This window comes from Peromyscus eremicus, chromosome 1, assembly GCF_949786415.1.
Source record: "Peromyscus eremicus chromosome 1, PerEre_H2_v1, whole genome shotgun sequence".
NCBI classification, from domain to species: Eukaryota; Metazoa; Chordata; class Mammalia; order Rodentia; family Cricetidae; genus Peromyscus; species Peromyscus eremicus.
In genome coordinates this window covers 76,676,186-76,692,676 of record NC_081416.1, presented here as the reverse complement: position 1 = coordinate 76,692,676, position 16,491 = coordinate 76,676,186, and the positions used below count along the sequence as shown (strand labels likewise).

General features: G+C 42.7%; 1 protein-coding gene across 2 annotated transcripts in view; it reads right to left on the bottom strand.

Moving 5' to 3' along the window:
• Window positions 1–16,491, bottom strand: part of Xpo6 (exportin 6) — a 107,138-nt gene that overhangs the window by 70,459 nt on the left and 20,188 nt on the right. For both annotated transcript variants that reach the window (XM_059267208.1, XM_059267206.1), the window contains exons 2-3: window positions 3,581–3,671; window positions 313–425 (exon numbers count right to left, since the gene is read on the bottom strand). In XM_059267208.1, coding sequence (XP_059123191.1) covers window positions 313–425; window positions 3,581–3,671 — 204 coding nt within the window. The remainder of the gene's footprint in view (window positions 1–312; window positions 426–3,580; window positions 3,672–16,491) is intronic.

The window sequence follows — 16,491 nt, the reverse complement described above, 5'->3', positions numbered from 1 at the left end:
CTACTCTACAGTCCCAGCAGGGACAGTGGGAAAGAGTCTGCTGTGAGCATGCACAGAAGACAGAACTGGGACAGGAGTTAGCATGACTGTGTCTGGGGTTGGAAGATGACGGCAGAACAACCACTCTCCTTACAAAACAGTCATCTTTGTCTTTCCAATGATAAAAGAAAAAGGTAAGTCACCAAACATGACCTAACAGTACCAGAAAGCCAACCGCCTGCCCAATCTTTTTGGAGCCAAAGGGGAAGCCTAGTGCTATAGTATACAATTTCACTATGGTTTTCAGGAATATGAAATGACCCAACATCTTACCTCAAAAACCGTTAAGCTGTACATCATCACATAGTCATTCCTTGTGCTGGACAGAAAATACAAGCAGAATCTCCAGGCTCCTACTTGCTGGGCAAAGTTATTAAGAAGCTCCTCTGAAAAAATTAACAAAACAACTATAAAAATACATGAAATTAATACAAGACCAGACTGCCATCATTTTGAAAACATTCCTACCTTTCCATATAATGCAAATGGTGTCAACAAACAAGCACAAAACCCAGGTGAATGGATTATATAGTTAGTACTTACTCTTGACTCTGGGGGTACCATCAACAGATGTACCCTCACATCTCAAGGCCACTGACTTTCCTAAAGATACCTTTTGAGAGCAGAGTCCTACTGCTCAAGCTCTTGATAAGCTCTATGTGGGACAGCAAGTCTATCCAAAATGTAAATGATGCCAACTAGTCCCTACAAGCATAAGCTATACACACAATGTTCTAGCATTCTTCAGTGACATCCATACTGCCTGCACTCAGGCAACATGAAGGCTAGAGAATCAGGAAGAAAAAAGTAACATTCCCAAAAGCCATGTGGTGGTTTATAACTGTCTATAACTCCAGTTCAGGGACTGGAACTTCCTCTGGCCTCCGTAGACACCAGGCATGAAACAAAATAATAATGATGATGATGACACAAAATACATAAATAAGTACAAATCAAAAGTAAGAACCCTAAGAGTTACCAGAGCAGCTCTGACTGTACATCCAGTCAATTAAAACTGGCTCTTCTCGGCGGGCGGCGGTGCTCGCCTTTAATCCCAGTACTCAGGAGGCAGAGCCAGGCAGATCTTTGTGAGTTCGAGGCTAGCCTGCTCTACGGTGCGAGATCAAGGACAGGCACCAAAACTACAGAGAAACCCTGTCTCAAAAAACCAAAAGAAAAAAAAAAGAAAAATGGCTCTTCTCCTCTCAGACCACTGACAGCATAAGCCAAAAGTCACAATTAATAAGCTACCCACCCCTATTAGTCTAGCTACCCACCATCACCTGTAGGCACATTGCTTGTTAACCACCTTGATCTATGCACTAGCCATGGACCCTGCCAGCAAGCCTGGCCTATGCAAGGTCGCCATGAAGACACTGCAGTTCTCTGCCTGCCTTGCAACCCTAACTAAGCGCAACAAGACAGCCTCTCTAGCCATTCTACAGAACAAGGGCTACAGAAATGGTTCAGCACTGGCTGCTCTTGGAGAAGACCTAGGTTCAATCCCCAGCACCCACATAGCAGCTCATAACTTTCTACAACTCCAGTTCCAGGGGATCCCATACCCACTTCTAACTTCCTCCATGCACATAGTACGCAGACATATGTGCAGGCAAAACTCACAGACATAAAATAAAAATAATTTCCTTAAATCTTAAAAATTCTGTGAAAGATGATGGCATGTCCTGATAATTAAACAAAAGTTTTTTTTGTTATGTAACACAGACACAAGCAAACCAGATAATGTGAGTTATAGCTGGAAATGACATGCTGGGCTCAAGCCAGCTGATCCCTAAGCCTGGTCACAGCCAACCACTGCTGTATATACTGCTCCCATTCCTCCACTGTTAAAAAACAGCTGGTCTCATGCATCCCCACTACCTACTCTATTAACCTCTCGAGCACTGTAACTTGTCTGGCAGGCGGGTGGGTAGAAGGGCCTTAATAAGACATGGCTTCCTTCTGTTCCCTTACATCAACTGGCAAAGCCTGTAGTTTTTACGAAGACAACAACAACAACAACAAAAAGCAAACAATAGTTCCAGTCACACACTCAGATTAAGCCACAATGACCAGGTACAAAGAGCAGCAAAAGACCGACCAACTGGTACAGAACAGTTCCAATTAGCCAGCATTTCAACTGAACATCTGTAATATGTGTTGTTTTATGGACTCTCTGTGTTGCTAAGGATAGGGCCCATGCAAGGAAAGTGCTCTTCCACTAAGCTATAACCCTAGTCTGCATAAAAGTTCAATTCAGATATGAATATCCTATACAAGGTTCCACTTTCAACCCATGAATATGCAAATGTGAGCAACATTTAATGAGCAAATCAAAAATTTAAAGAAAAATCAAAGCCAGCGACAAGAGTTTGAAGAAATCAGAGTGGAAGATTATAAGAGACTAACATAGAGTAAGATATACCTTTTTTGGTAAAAATTTTATCTAGTATTTTCACTATAAATATAAAGTACTAGTACCATAAACTAACAAGGTGATCACACTGGGTCAGGAGGATAATCAGTATAGAGAACCAGAGTAGCAAGCAGGGCAGGTCTTCTAGGCAAACGCCGCTCATCGCCCAGACTCAGCAACCATCAGTGGTCCTCTGTCTATTCTACTTCCCTACAATGTACTCTCTCAGAAAAGAAAGGTGCAGGCTATCGCGAGTACCAACTATCAGATGACACGATGCTTCAAGGAGGCTAGCAAAAAACAGGCTATAGCAAGATGTCCTAGCCACCCGTAAGAGTCTCCACCCCAAGTGGACTTTGGATGACAGACAGGACCAGGAGGTTTAGCTGGCTAACATGAGTCAAGCCAGTGGAGACAGAAATGGGCCTGTAGGGTTCTGAGCCAAAGACAAACCTTAAGGAAAGGTAAGCAACAAGCATGGTTACAGAGTACAGAGTAGTAAGAAAGCACCTTTCACTCAAATCCAAGGTTAAGAGAGGATCCAAAGGGGAACAGACTGCTTGAGCAGCACAGTGGGTCATGTCCCTGAGGCAGGACATGACACTTGAATAAATTATTTCTTTCTAGTATGTTTGATTAACATAACTGTATTAATGAACATAAAAAGTCAAACGTGGGTTCTCAAACACGCTGAGGCCCCGAGACAGCAAGTGATTACACCTACATGTTCTCTCTGTTGCAGAGCCTTTATTCACGAAAACTGCAGAATGGGAAAGGCAACCAAGACAAAAAGGAAGAAAAGGCTGGAAGGCTCCAAAGGTAGACCAGGTAAGGGATTCAAAGACCACTGTCTCAGGCGTTCATTCAGATACTTTCCTAAGTTGTTCTTGTTTGAAATTAAGTGTTGTGGGCTTCTTACAACAACACTGCTAAGATTAGAAACAAAACAGAGGCTTTCCACTTGACCGAAAGGAAAGAAAACCAATCACTATGTCCTTGCAATTAGGTCTGCAGGCCCCACCTGCCACCAACCAGTAGCACCAGAGCAAAGCCCAGAACTCAAGGGGCACATGCAGGTTTGACCAGCCAAGGGTATCAATTCCTTCTTCCCCAAATTTCACTTACCTATCTCACGTTTTCTTTCATTAGTTGTACAATCATGGAAAAATTCTGTCATCAGACTTTCCAGTGCCCTGAGGGAGGCTTCTTCAGATGCCTGACAAAAGAATTTGAGAAAACATCAATAAATCGCTTCTGCTTCCCAGTTCCTTCCAGGTACCATCTACAACAAGAGTAATTTACCTCCCAAACACCTTGGTTCAACATTCTTCAAATGCACAATCCAAGCCAGAAAAACAAGAGGATTTTCCTTCTGGCTTAAAACCCAGTTTTAGTTATCTACTACAAATGCATGCCAGGTAATTTTAATTATTTATGTTAAGAAGAAGAAAAACAATTCAAAATACAACTGTAGAAAGATGCTGAAAGCAAATTAACAGTCCTGGCCCTGCCTAAATAGGCAGAGCAAACAGATTCTAGGAGGCTTAGAGACCCTACATACACAATCTGGGCACCCCTTGCCTGATTAATTAGCCAGATGTTAATTTAATACAGAGGAATCTTGGGGTTTCTGAAGATGCTTCAGAAGTCCTACATACAGTCAGCTTTCAATCTCACATGAGGAGCCAATAAAGATGAATGTGCAGCTGAAAACAAAGCTTGGCACGCACTCCAAGTTCAACCTACACCGATTAGCAGAGAACAGACTGAGTAGAGATGCCCGGGGTGAAAGGTGAGGCCCTTGAGCCAGGCCATGGTGGCACTCACCTTTAATCCCAGCAGTAGGGAGGCAGAGGCAGGTGGATCTCTTCAGTTCAAGGCCAGCCTAGTCTAACCCTGGCTGAAAACGTGTCTAAAAAGGTGAGAGAGACACAGAGAGAGAGACAGAGATAGAGACCGACCGACCGACCGACCGACCGACCGATCCTGAGTACTGATGGGTTCCCTCTTGCACATGGATCTCCCAACTCCACTTTCTTTTCATTCAGCAGAACAGCTGTAGTCAGGGGCACATGCCTGTGGTCTCCGCACTCAGGAGGATGAGGCAGGAAGATAACAAGCTCTAGGCCAACCCTGATTACACACCCAGTCTCATAAGAAGTTTTAAGTAATAATAGTAACAAAAACCACTTCATACAGCCTGTGAGCAAAAAGGTGAGTATCTGCAGAGCATGTCTGAACCATCATTGGCATTATCTACCTGAAAACTCCTGTTATTTTAGTTAGTTCTTAATTCCTTTCCTACTTGCCTCCCTTCCCCAAATCTCCTCCTTTACTCCCAAGAGCATTTTAAGACAACAGGCTCACATTTTAACATGTTTTGTGTTTAACTGCGAAAGGTCTGAAGACCTCCAGCCAATCCTCTACTCCTGTGGAAACTGAGGGACTTCAACCATCTCCCTTAATAAGCCATTTACAAGTACAGCACCATCTACACCACCAACACTGGCCATGTTCAGACAGTGCCAGGCATGGGCTGTGCCTCCCATACTGCTGGCACAGTAGGCTATGAGATGACAAATGAACTGGCCTGCTGAGTGATGAATTCCTCCCCAATAGTATTAGCACTTGTGACTCAAAGAGAAGCTGTTGTCTGAACTGTATAGCTTGCAAGCCAACACAGTCTATAAAAATTACCAATATGCCAGGTGAACAGTATACATCCAGCTACTTGACAAGCTAAGGCAGGAGGATCTTTGATCCCAGTAGTTTGGAGACAATACAGACACTGTCTTGGTATGTTTCATTAATCAAATTTGGTATGTCATTTCATTTGAGAGAGGGAGGTATTTCTATTTAAATTAAAACTACCACCAGGCCTTGGTACAAGTTTATCACTCATGCTACTCAGGAGGTTAAGACAGGAGGATGAGAAATTCAAGGCAACCTAGTGAGACCTTATCTCAAAATTAAGTAAGGGCTGAGGACACACCTCAATTGGTAGAGTCCTTGCCTAGCATGCATGAATCCCTAGATTTGATATCCAACACCACACACACACACACACACACACACACACACACACACACACACAGAGTGGCATATGCCTATCGTCCCAGCAGTCAGGGAAACTGTAGAGACCCATAGAGGTTTCCTAGTGAGAACTTACTCAGGGTCCAAGAATCTGAGCTTGCTTTACCCAGCAGGGCTGCATAAGGGGATGATTTGACCACAGGTGTGGTTACCAGGTGTTTGGAAGGGTTTACACTTGGCTGGACAGTGTCCTTTGATCTAGCAAGGGGAAGGTCTTTTGCCCTGCCCCTTGGCGTTGTTATAAAAAGCCCTTTTGACTAAATGGAAAAGGCTGTTGGGTATTCACCCAGGTACTCCCAAAGCTATCCTGTGTTTCTGTCTTTCTCCTCTTCGCTATCTTTCTATGTAATATTTTCTTATACCTCTCTCCTCCTTATAAGAACCCTTGAAAAGGTGGGAGCTGGCCTCCCACAGAAGATGAAGGCAGAAGAAAATTCAAAGTCATCCTCAGCTACAAAGTTTGAAGCCAGACTCGGGGCTAGAGAGAGGGCTCAATGGTTAAAAGCACATACTGCTCTTGCAGAGGACCCGTTAAGTTCCCAGCACCACCACCACCCCCCCCCACCACCCACCCCGCTGGGTCACTCACAACTACCCATAGCTACAGTGACATGGGGATCTGACACCTGTGACCTCCTCAGGCACCTTTACACACTGTGTACATACATACATACATACATACATACAAACACACACACACACACACACACACACATAAATTAAAAATGAAAAAAAAATACATCTTTGAATCCAGCCTGGCCAATATGCAATTGTCTCAAACCAAACAATACAAAAAATAAAATAATAATAAAAACAAAAAATAAATAAATAAAAAGTAAAAGGGCTAGGACTAGACATGGTGATGCACACGTTTAATCCCAGTACTCAGGAGGCTGAGAGGCTGAGGAGGCCAATCTCTGGGTTTTAGGCCAGCCCGGTCTACACAGAGTTCCAGGACAGCCAGGCTAATAATGGCACAAGGCATGGGGGGGGGGGGGAGGGGGACAAAACGCAGCATGGCAAAAAAATAAAATTTACAGGCTGTAGGAAAATTTAGGGAAATAAAGACATTAGAAAGTATTAAAGTAACTCAATGCCCAAAAAATAAGTAGGGAGAGGGGGATGGGGAGAGAGGGGGAGAGGGGGGAGAGAGGGAGAGAGGGAGACAGTAATCTTGCACGAATCCTAAACGGTCTTACAATAAAAACTAGGAGCCAGATATTGGGTAAATGTGGAAAGATCAGAGAGACAAAGAAACAAGCTACTAGAGACACTTCTCGCCACTACCGGGTCCTCAGTCCGAATGGAAGGCGAGATCCTGTCTCCACACATCCTCTAGCTGAAAGCCTCTGAGTCCTCAGCTGAAAGGCGCTTGTTCCTGTTTCCTCACACCTTATATACCTTTCTCTGCCCAGTCATTTCACTTCCTTCTTAGTGCTGGGATTAAAGGCATGTGTGCTTCCAAAATACTGGTAGCAAAGGCATGAGATCTCGAGTGCCGGGATTAAAGGTGTGTGCTACCACTCTCTGGTTGTTTCTCTCCTAGACTGAATCAATCTCATGTAGTCCAGGGTGGCTTTGAACTCACAGAGACGGATCCCTGCCTCCCGAGTGCTAGGATTAAAGGTGTGTGCCACCATTGCCTGGCCTCTGTGTTTAATCTAGTGGCTGGCTCTGTCCTCTGCTTCTCAGGCAAGCTTTCTTTGATACACAGTACATCACCACACAGAAAGGAGACCATGAAAAGGGAAGATAAGAGTTCAAGGAAAAGAGGAGAGAAGTGGGGCCTCAAGAAACTCCTGGGTCACACACTCCAAAGCCCCCAAGCACAGCATCATACATTGCCATGCTGGTGTCTAAATTAAATGATCACTGACAGCCTCTCCCAAGAATCTCCTGCCAGTCAATCTACCCAGTACACTCCACCCCAACCCAAGAAGCTAAGGTGCAAACCAAGAAGCTCCAGCAACTGCAAAGACCCATGGACACTCGACAGCTCCAGGAGACAGTGCTAGAACCATCCGAGCCCATCACCAGACACAAGCCCAAATACCAGGCTGTTTACATTCTGATCACTTCAATAATTCCAACACTAATGTTGGGATGTTTCATAGGACACTGCAAGTTTCAAAAAAGGTGACCTATGTACAAGCACTAGATACACTAAGAATTATCTCCTTAGCAAGGATGGCTACTCTGATTTTTACTTGGGCTTATTAGGTACCAAATAAAAACAGACAGGAACACTGCAAAACAAAAGGAGTCAGACCTCCTCTGAAACTACACAAGCTTTCAGCTTCTCAGACAAGATTCCAAAATCAAACTGTGTTCATTTACAGTGGATAAAAAAGGAGTCCCAGGCTTCACCTGAGTAAACATTCAGAACAGAAGTAGAAGACAAACAGGCTATGTTCAGACCTGCAAATGGTTAAAGGACACTGCAGATCCCCCAACTGCTTCAGCAAGAAGGCCACCGGAAACTTCAGGTTAAGGACCTAAGAAGAGCAGCGAGGAAGTAGTAACACACCACGTAACACTACCCTTTCAACATACAGGAACGCCCCCAGGACTCTAAGTTGGAGCAGGTAAAGGTCAATATCTCGGGATTCAGAAGATCAATCTGCTAGCTTCCCATCTTATGCTAAGATTTCTGTTTCAGGCCGGGCAGTGGTGGCGAATGCCTTTAATTCCAGCACTCGGGAGGCAGAGCCAGGTGGATCACTGTGAGTTCAAGGCCAGGCACCAAAACTACACAGAGAAACCCTGTCTCGAAAAACCAAAAAAAAAAAAAAAAAAAAAAAAAAAAAAAAAAGATTTCTGTTTCAGGTCTTGAAGACTAATTTAAAACTAAGTGAGGGGCTCTCATGATGACAGTGGGTAAAGGCCCTTGCCACCAAGCCTGCCAATCTGAGTTCAACCCCTGGAACCCATGTGATGGAAGGAGAACAGACTCCCAAAAGATGTCCTCTGGTGTATATATACATGTGCACATGAATAAACACACAATTAAATGTATTTAAAATAAATAAATCAATCAAAAAGTTTTAGATGTATTATAAGTAAATAAACTCACTGAGACACACACACACACACACACACACACACACACACACACCCCAGATGAATCAGAAAAACTCTTAAATTTAAGTCACAAAATGTGAAAAGTCAAACAATAAAGCTTCCACAGGAAAATGCCTACATGACTGAGGATACAGTTTCCACCACTGGGGACACATAAAGCACTAAACACAAAGAAAGAGAACGACAAACCTAAGACCACTCATCAGATGGCACAGAAGCTGCAGGATGAGAGAAGACACTTGTATGGTAAGTGACAGAACTCACATCAGAGTATAAAGAGAGTATAAAGTAACTTAACAAAGACAAGAACCTTTGGACAAAGTTACTTATAAAAGAAAGACTGAAGTAAGTATTCGCCTCCTCAGAGAAACACAAATTTAAAACGGAAGAGGCTGCTACACAACCACCAGAATAGCTAAGTCAGAAAGACTCCATGAGCTGGAGAGTTGTCTCAGCATTTAAGAGTACTGGCTGTTCAGTTCTAGCTCCCACATGGTAGCTCACAACCATCTGTAACGCCAGTCTCAGGAGATTCAACACCTTCTTCTGGTCCTTTCAAGCACCAGACATGCACATGGTTCACAGATATGCACGCAGGCAAAACACCCATACACAGAAAAATTAAACAGACAGTACCATGTGTTGGCTAAGCAACTGAGATATGCAGATACTGCTTGCAGGAACATAGACAGGTGTCACCATTTGAGAAAGCTGTACGTCTTATGACTGCATTTAACCAATAGAAATCTGTACATGTATACCAAATAAAATGCACATACATAGTCACAGAGCCATTACACAGAATAAAAAAAAAAAATCAAAAGAACTCAAATTTCTATCACCAATGGAATGAGTGAGTTGTGGTTTGTTTATATGAGAGAATATTGTAATACAACATGAATGAATCTTATAGCAACAGCAAAAAAAACTCATAAACACAACAAATGAAAGATGTCAAAACACACCCTTTCATTATGTTTATGTGTGTATGTGTGTGTGTGTATATATATATACACACACACACATACACATACACATACACATATACATATACATATACATATACATATACATATACATATACATATACATATACGCCCACCCACCACTCACCCCGGGCAGGGTTTCTCTGTGTGGCCTTGGCTGACCTGGAACTCTCTAGTAGACCAGGCTGGCCTTGGACCCAGAGATCCACCTGCCTCTGCCTCTCAAGTGCTGGGACTAAAAATATAATGTAATATTTTATATTAAAAAATTTTAAACAAACAAAACTAAGTTGTGCTGTTAGTCAGAAAACAGTGGTTACTTTGGGGAAGAGGGATTCCTTGGAACTCCAAGAATATTCTACTCTTGACTTGAGTGTTCCACACTGTGACAGCTATTATTTATTACTTGTCCGTATGTACATGTATATATATTTTGTGTGTGTGTGTGTGTGTGTGTGTTTGTGTGTGTGTGTGTGTGTGTATAAAGACTGCACACTGTACTTCGAGCTTTCAAACTGCATCTTCAAGTTTAGACCTTGAGTTTTAAATTGCACTTTCATCTGTCAGCACAATTACTCACTGCCGTGTAGAGAGACCTGCACCTCAGTGTAAGCCCCTTGGATTGTGAGGTACACACACTGTTGCCTATGTGTTCAAAACAGCTACAACAGTAATGTCACATACTGCTGCTTCATTTAGTCACCTGGCTCACCTCAACTGAAAAAGGCACACACACTTAAAATCTTTGGGCAAAATAAAACGACAAATTACAGCTGCCTTAGAATCCTCTAGGAGAGCCATGCACACATCTGAGACAAACCTATCTTCTCTGCTGCAGAGCTGACAGCATGTACAAAGCTGCCTGCCTGGATTTCTGTTGCTGTCTATTTCTGCTTCTGGATGAGCAGTTCAGAGACCTGTACTTCTGACTCACTTATTAAGGAACCACAAAGCCAGCCAAGGCTCAGAATCACCTCATCAAAGAAAACTTGAAAGGAAGAGAAAGGTCACAGAATTTGATATTTTCTTTGACTCTTTTCCATATTTTCTACGGCTCCACTGGGCCTGTAGATTTGTTTCATACTACTTTTTCACTTTATGATGACTTCCCTCACCACAATTTCTGCCATTCTCTATTTTACTGCCTGTAAAATTAACTTCTTTTAGGTGGTCACCTTGATACCAACTTTCCCAACTCTGATCCAATCTGTTCTTCATAGCCAAATAAATGCCCCTAACGGCAGACTTCTCAACCCTAGTTCATCTAAATCTAGCACTACATAGCCATTAAATCTAGGGTAGCCTGGGAAACTAAGTTGTTTATTTGGCAAATGAGCTTGATACTCCTGAGATGTAAAGTTCCTGACTTGAAAGAATCAGAAGTAGCCTTTGGGTAGAGAGAGTAGAGCTAAGAATAAAAATTTGAGTCTGATGATTACCATCCTACAGCAGTGGTTATATATAAGCAGCTCAGTGCCCAGAGGCAAGGATCTTATCCTCGGGTCCTGAGGAAGGCAGAGATGTCTGCAGGGATGAAGGGAAGGAGCTGAAAGCTCTCTAGTTCCCAAAGCTCCCCTGGAAGAAAGCCATCATGGGATTTGAATACTCACAGGAACTTCCATCCTGACTTGCTGTGGGAGAGAATTTACAGCTCAGCCTTCATTAAATTTCTCACAAAGACTATAAGCTGGACCCTGTTTCCCTTTTTACATCTTTTGTCTTTGATGGAGTAAGAAAGATAGAGAGGTATATAGAATAGAGAAAAGTAAAAGCCCAGAGGCAACAGAAGACAGGATAATTGTTAAGAAAACATGGCTAGAAACAAGCCAAGCTAAGGCGGGCATTCATAGGTAAGAATAAATCGCCGTGTATTTATTTGGGAGCTGGGTGGCAGGCCCCTAAAGAGCAAAAGAGTTAAAAAAAAAAAAAAGGAAAGAAACAACTACATTCTGGCATTCCAACATGAGGCTCAAACATCCACAAGGCCTGAGAAAGCTTAAAAATAAACAAACAAATGGACACGGCTCATTTAAGAAGTTCTGCCATACAGCAGAGCACTTAAAACACCCTTTTTCACTCTAAGTAGAAACAAAAAAAAATCCCAGCACTCGGGAGGCAGAGCCAGGCGGATCTCTGTGAGTTCGAGGCCAGCCTGGGCTACCAAGTGAGTTCCAGGAAAGGCGCAAAGCTACACAGAGAAACCCTGTCTCGAAAAACAAAAACAAAAACAAACAAACAAAAAAAACCTAAGTAAAAAATGCCTGGGACTGTGCAGGGCACTGGCATTCCAGAGCTGGGGGAATGGATGCAGTTTCTGGTCAAATGCACCTCCAACTAGGCCTGAGAACTTTAGGCTTGGCTCTCATGACCTGAGAAGCAGGCAGAGGTCCTAGCCACACAACTTAGCAGTTTAAAGGCTCATGTGGTCAGAAAATGATAGAGATATACAGTAAAGTAGGGGGGGAGGATGGAACACGGGAACAGGAACGGGGACCTCTAAATAGGTTCCAGTATGTTTTACAATGTGCATAGGAGAGAAAGGATATAGACAGTCACAGAAAAAAAGAAATAGTTTAAAGAGAGTAAAAGTAATATAAAAGAAAAAAAGCCACATAATGATGGGAAATACACAGGGAGTCTGGATCCTATATAGTATTATGTTGTCTTTGAATTTTTTGATTGCTGATAAGCAAATGACAGCTGCTAAGAGACATGGGACTGAAAGAGGGACCAATAAAATAAAGCAGCCTATATACTTTAGAAATGCCTTAACTTTAAAAGGGAATTCAAAAAATGCATTGCTTTGGAGAAGAGGTTTTGCTTTTATTTCCACAGGAAATCAGAGGCTGTGGATTCCTTCAGGGTTGATAAGGGTCAGGTTTGATGGGAGAGACCTCCTGAATCTTGACAGGTGATACATATCAAGAGAGGTTACAGCTGGTCTTCACAGGACTTGGCTCAATTTTATCAGAAACCCCTAAAGATGCCTTTGTCCACAGACAACAAGAAGCAGTCTGAAGAACACGACATCACATTCCCAAGAAGGGTGGTGGTGGTTGTTGGTTATTTGGTGGGTTATGGATGTTTGTTATCATTTAGGAGACTACAGGAATATAGGATAAAAAGATAACTATTAGGCCGGGCGGTGGTGGCGCACGCCTTTAATCCCAGCACTCGGGAGGCAGAGCCAGGCGGATCTCTGTGAGTTTGAGGCCAGCCTGGACTACCAAGTGAGTCCCAGGAAAGGCGCAAAGCTACACAGAGAAACCCTGTCTCAAAAAACAAAAAAAAAAAAAAAAGATAACTATTAATATCAGATATTTTGCATTGGCATGGATTTCGGTATAGTGATACAAATTTAAAGTTATTTTTGTTATACTGTATATATGTTTCTACTCTTTTTGGGGGTACTGTGCTTATGCAGCTCATTTAAAAATGCAATGTATAATTAAAAAATTAGGTTAGTAGTTAATCTATAATAATCAAACTTGTAGTCACATTAGGCATATTTTCAAAGTTAAACAGGTATATTTTAGACAGATGATTTTTCAAACATTTCAGAGACATATAGAATATGGCATTTAAGATGTTTAATAAAGTAAAGTTTTTCACAACAAGACACATCTGCTCCTGACTACATCAATTTACTTCATAAAAGGATGATGGGCATCGAAGAAACTCCATATGGAGTTTGCTTTCATTGTGGCAAAGCTAGCCATTTGGGCAAAAAACTGCTCTTGGCTTGACTGTTGACAGTATGCTGTATAAACTGTACAGCAGGACACGGGAAAAAGACTGTTGAATTTTGCCAAGACAAGGCAGGACAGTCCTTCAAATTTCCTGCTTCACTGAAAAGTCTGTCAGATATTCTAGACCTGTAGGGCCAAAGATGGATGCTCCAAAACTGCATAGGAAATTTGGGTGACTGTCTAGGCAACCAGATGTCTCTGTTGTTAAGTAATATTACATCCTTCTGAGGTCTTTGATGGAGTTAAAGACTAAATTAGGAGTTATAGTTTTCCTTAATTATGATAGGAAGTAAATTAAGTATAAAACTTTGGAATCACTAAGATAAGATAAATAATGGAGTATTTTCTCTGAATTTGCTAAATACAAATGGACTGAATATTGTAAATGTAATTCTTACTTGATAACTTTTTATTGTATATAGTTTTACTATGTTAAAAAGTTAAAACCTTTCGTTTTTCTTTAGACAAAAAGGAGGAGTGCTATAGAATATTAAAGAAGTGTTATTTTAAATTTTATTTTTTATATACCACCCAGAGGGCTTCAATTAGGCAGACAAAAGAATGATAAATAGTTATTCTGTAAGAAAACTGTCCAAAATAAGCAAGGGATCACCAATATGCATCCTCTTCATCATCCCCTCTGCTTCTCTTTCCCAGATACATATCCCAGAAGACAGGTATATGTACCTACATGTCTAATCAATTAAATCCCAATGACACTTACTATCACATTAACACAAAGATGCTATCCAGCAATTCTAAAGCAGAACTAAGAATCTTAAGACAGAAAAAATATCCCCAGTGAACAGCAAGTCCAACCTTGCACTGGCAGAAAGGAAATAAAGTCCAGGCAGCTGTTTGCCCACAGATACCTAGTTATTAGTCAAGACATGGAACAGGACACCAGAGTGCCTATCCGGTGATGGCTCCTCCACAAGTGTTCTGCTCCAAGTGTTTGAAGACAAATGAGCTGGCATTGCACTGAATGCAATCAGGTAATGAATGTGACATTAGTAAATCACCACAATAAGAGCACACTGCAACTCTGGAATCAAGAAAAACTACCAACAACATTGTTCCCATGCAAAGAATTTCAATTGTTGTTACCAACTATCCTATCTAACAGAAGTCTCTTTTGTAAAACCCATATACACCTTCATCCAGACTATTACCAGACCTCACACTTTAAGTAACAACTAAAATAGCACCTGCTTGATTTTGACAAAATTCTCCCAACGGTCTAAGAGACTGCTGTGAAATAGGGAGTGTAATCACGTCCTTTCTTCTCCAAGATCTACCCAGTGGCTTTGTATCTCAAGATCCAAAGTGCAGGTCAAAGTCTACTGTTCTCACTGGCAGAGCCACCTGCCTCCTCCTCATTCAGAACTGGTTTTACTACCCCACCCCCAGCCTAGAGAAGAGGGCTGGCTCTAACCTCAGCCAAGATGCAAGGCACAGCTGAGCACAGGGCAGTAAGAGGTCTAGCACAAAGCTAGGCAGAAGTGGACCCACAGTACATCAAGAGAAGTCACTCCTGAGCAAAAGTGGAGCAGGCCCAGAAGAATATATTCCATGCTCCTCCCACATGGGGGACAAAAGGCCACATGTAGAGCACAGCAAGAATGAAAGGGCACAGAAAGGCAGCTGTCTACACAAGCCAGCAGACTGGTGAGCACCAGTGCTTCCACCGAAAGACGCAAAGACAGTCTAAAGCCAGTCCACTGACTCAAGCTTAGTTAACTTCTGAGGAAATCCTGCTGGCCTCCAGAGCACTCTGGTATGAATGACAATCAGGGGTATACCTCAGTGTGCAAGTGTTGGTTAAGAGCACACTCACTGAAGATTTTTTATGTGAACTTCATGTGCACGTTCTTATTGCATTTTATTTCATCTGTTTGAACCCGGGGCCTTACACACACCAGGCAAGTGCTCCTCCATTGAACTCCATCCCCAGTCTCTTCACTTGCTTCTATGAAGACAACGTCCCAAAGTTGTCACCGGTTTATTCCTCTGACTACATCCAGCACCATCCTAATATTTATTTTTTATTGATGCTCAATCACATCTATGAAGGCTTTCAAGTCAAGACAATGACGCCATAGTTGCAGCTGCTGAGGGACTAGATGCCATCACATTCCACAAGAAGAAAGAGGGTACTGCATGAGCAGAAGGTCTGTACTCAGTAGGAAGTGTCTCTGGCTGGGCGCTCTGACAGTTCCTGCCATCACACAGATCACCATTAGCACAAAGGGACAAATTTGCATAGCAACTCTAGCCAGGGGATCCATGTGTCCAGCTGACTGGTTTTTGTTCATTAAGAACTATGACTTTGAGGGGACTGGGGAAATGGCTTAGTTGGCAAAGTGCATGCTGCATATACACTGGGACCTGAGTTTGGATTCCCAGCACCCATGTAAAAAGTAGGCGCAGTATGTCTATAACTCAAGTCCAACTTGGGAGGGGATGGGGGGGGAGGGGGGCTGGAGACAGTTCATTGGCTGGCCAGCCTAGCCAAAAAGATGAGTTCCAGAATCAGTAAGAGACTTAGTTTCAAAAAACAATAAACTAGGACTAGGGGGAGAGAGGTGTAATGTGTTGGAGTTGCTGCACGCACATGAGTATGTGAGTTAATGTAACCAGATGTGCACGTGCAGAGGCCAAAGCAGAACAGGACGCTTGGTGTCCTCTTCTTTATTGCCCTGAGACAGGGTCTGTGCTGGTTTGAATAAGAATGGCCCCTATAGGCTCATATATATGAATGCTTAGTCACCAGGAAGTGGAACTTTTCCAAAGGATTAGAAGGATTAGTAGGTGTAGCCATGTTGGAGGAAGTGTATCACTGGAGGTAGGCTTCAAGGTTTCAAAAGCCCATGCCAACCCAGTCAGGCTTCGGATCAGGATGTAGCTCTCAGCTACTGCTCCAGGGCCATGAATGCCACCATGCTCCCTGCCATGATGATAATTGACTTAAACCTCTAACACTGTAAGCACACCCCAATTAAATGCTTTCTCTTATAAGAGTTGCCGTGGTCATGGTGTCTCACTGAACCAGCTCACTGGGTTAGTTAGGCTGGCTAGGTGATCTCTTGGGATCCACTTGTCTTTGGTGCTAGGGTTACAGACATGC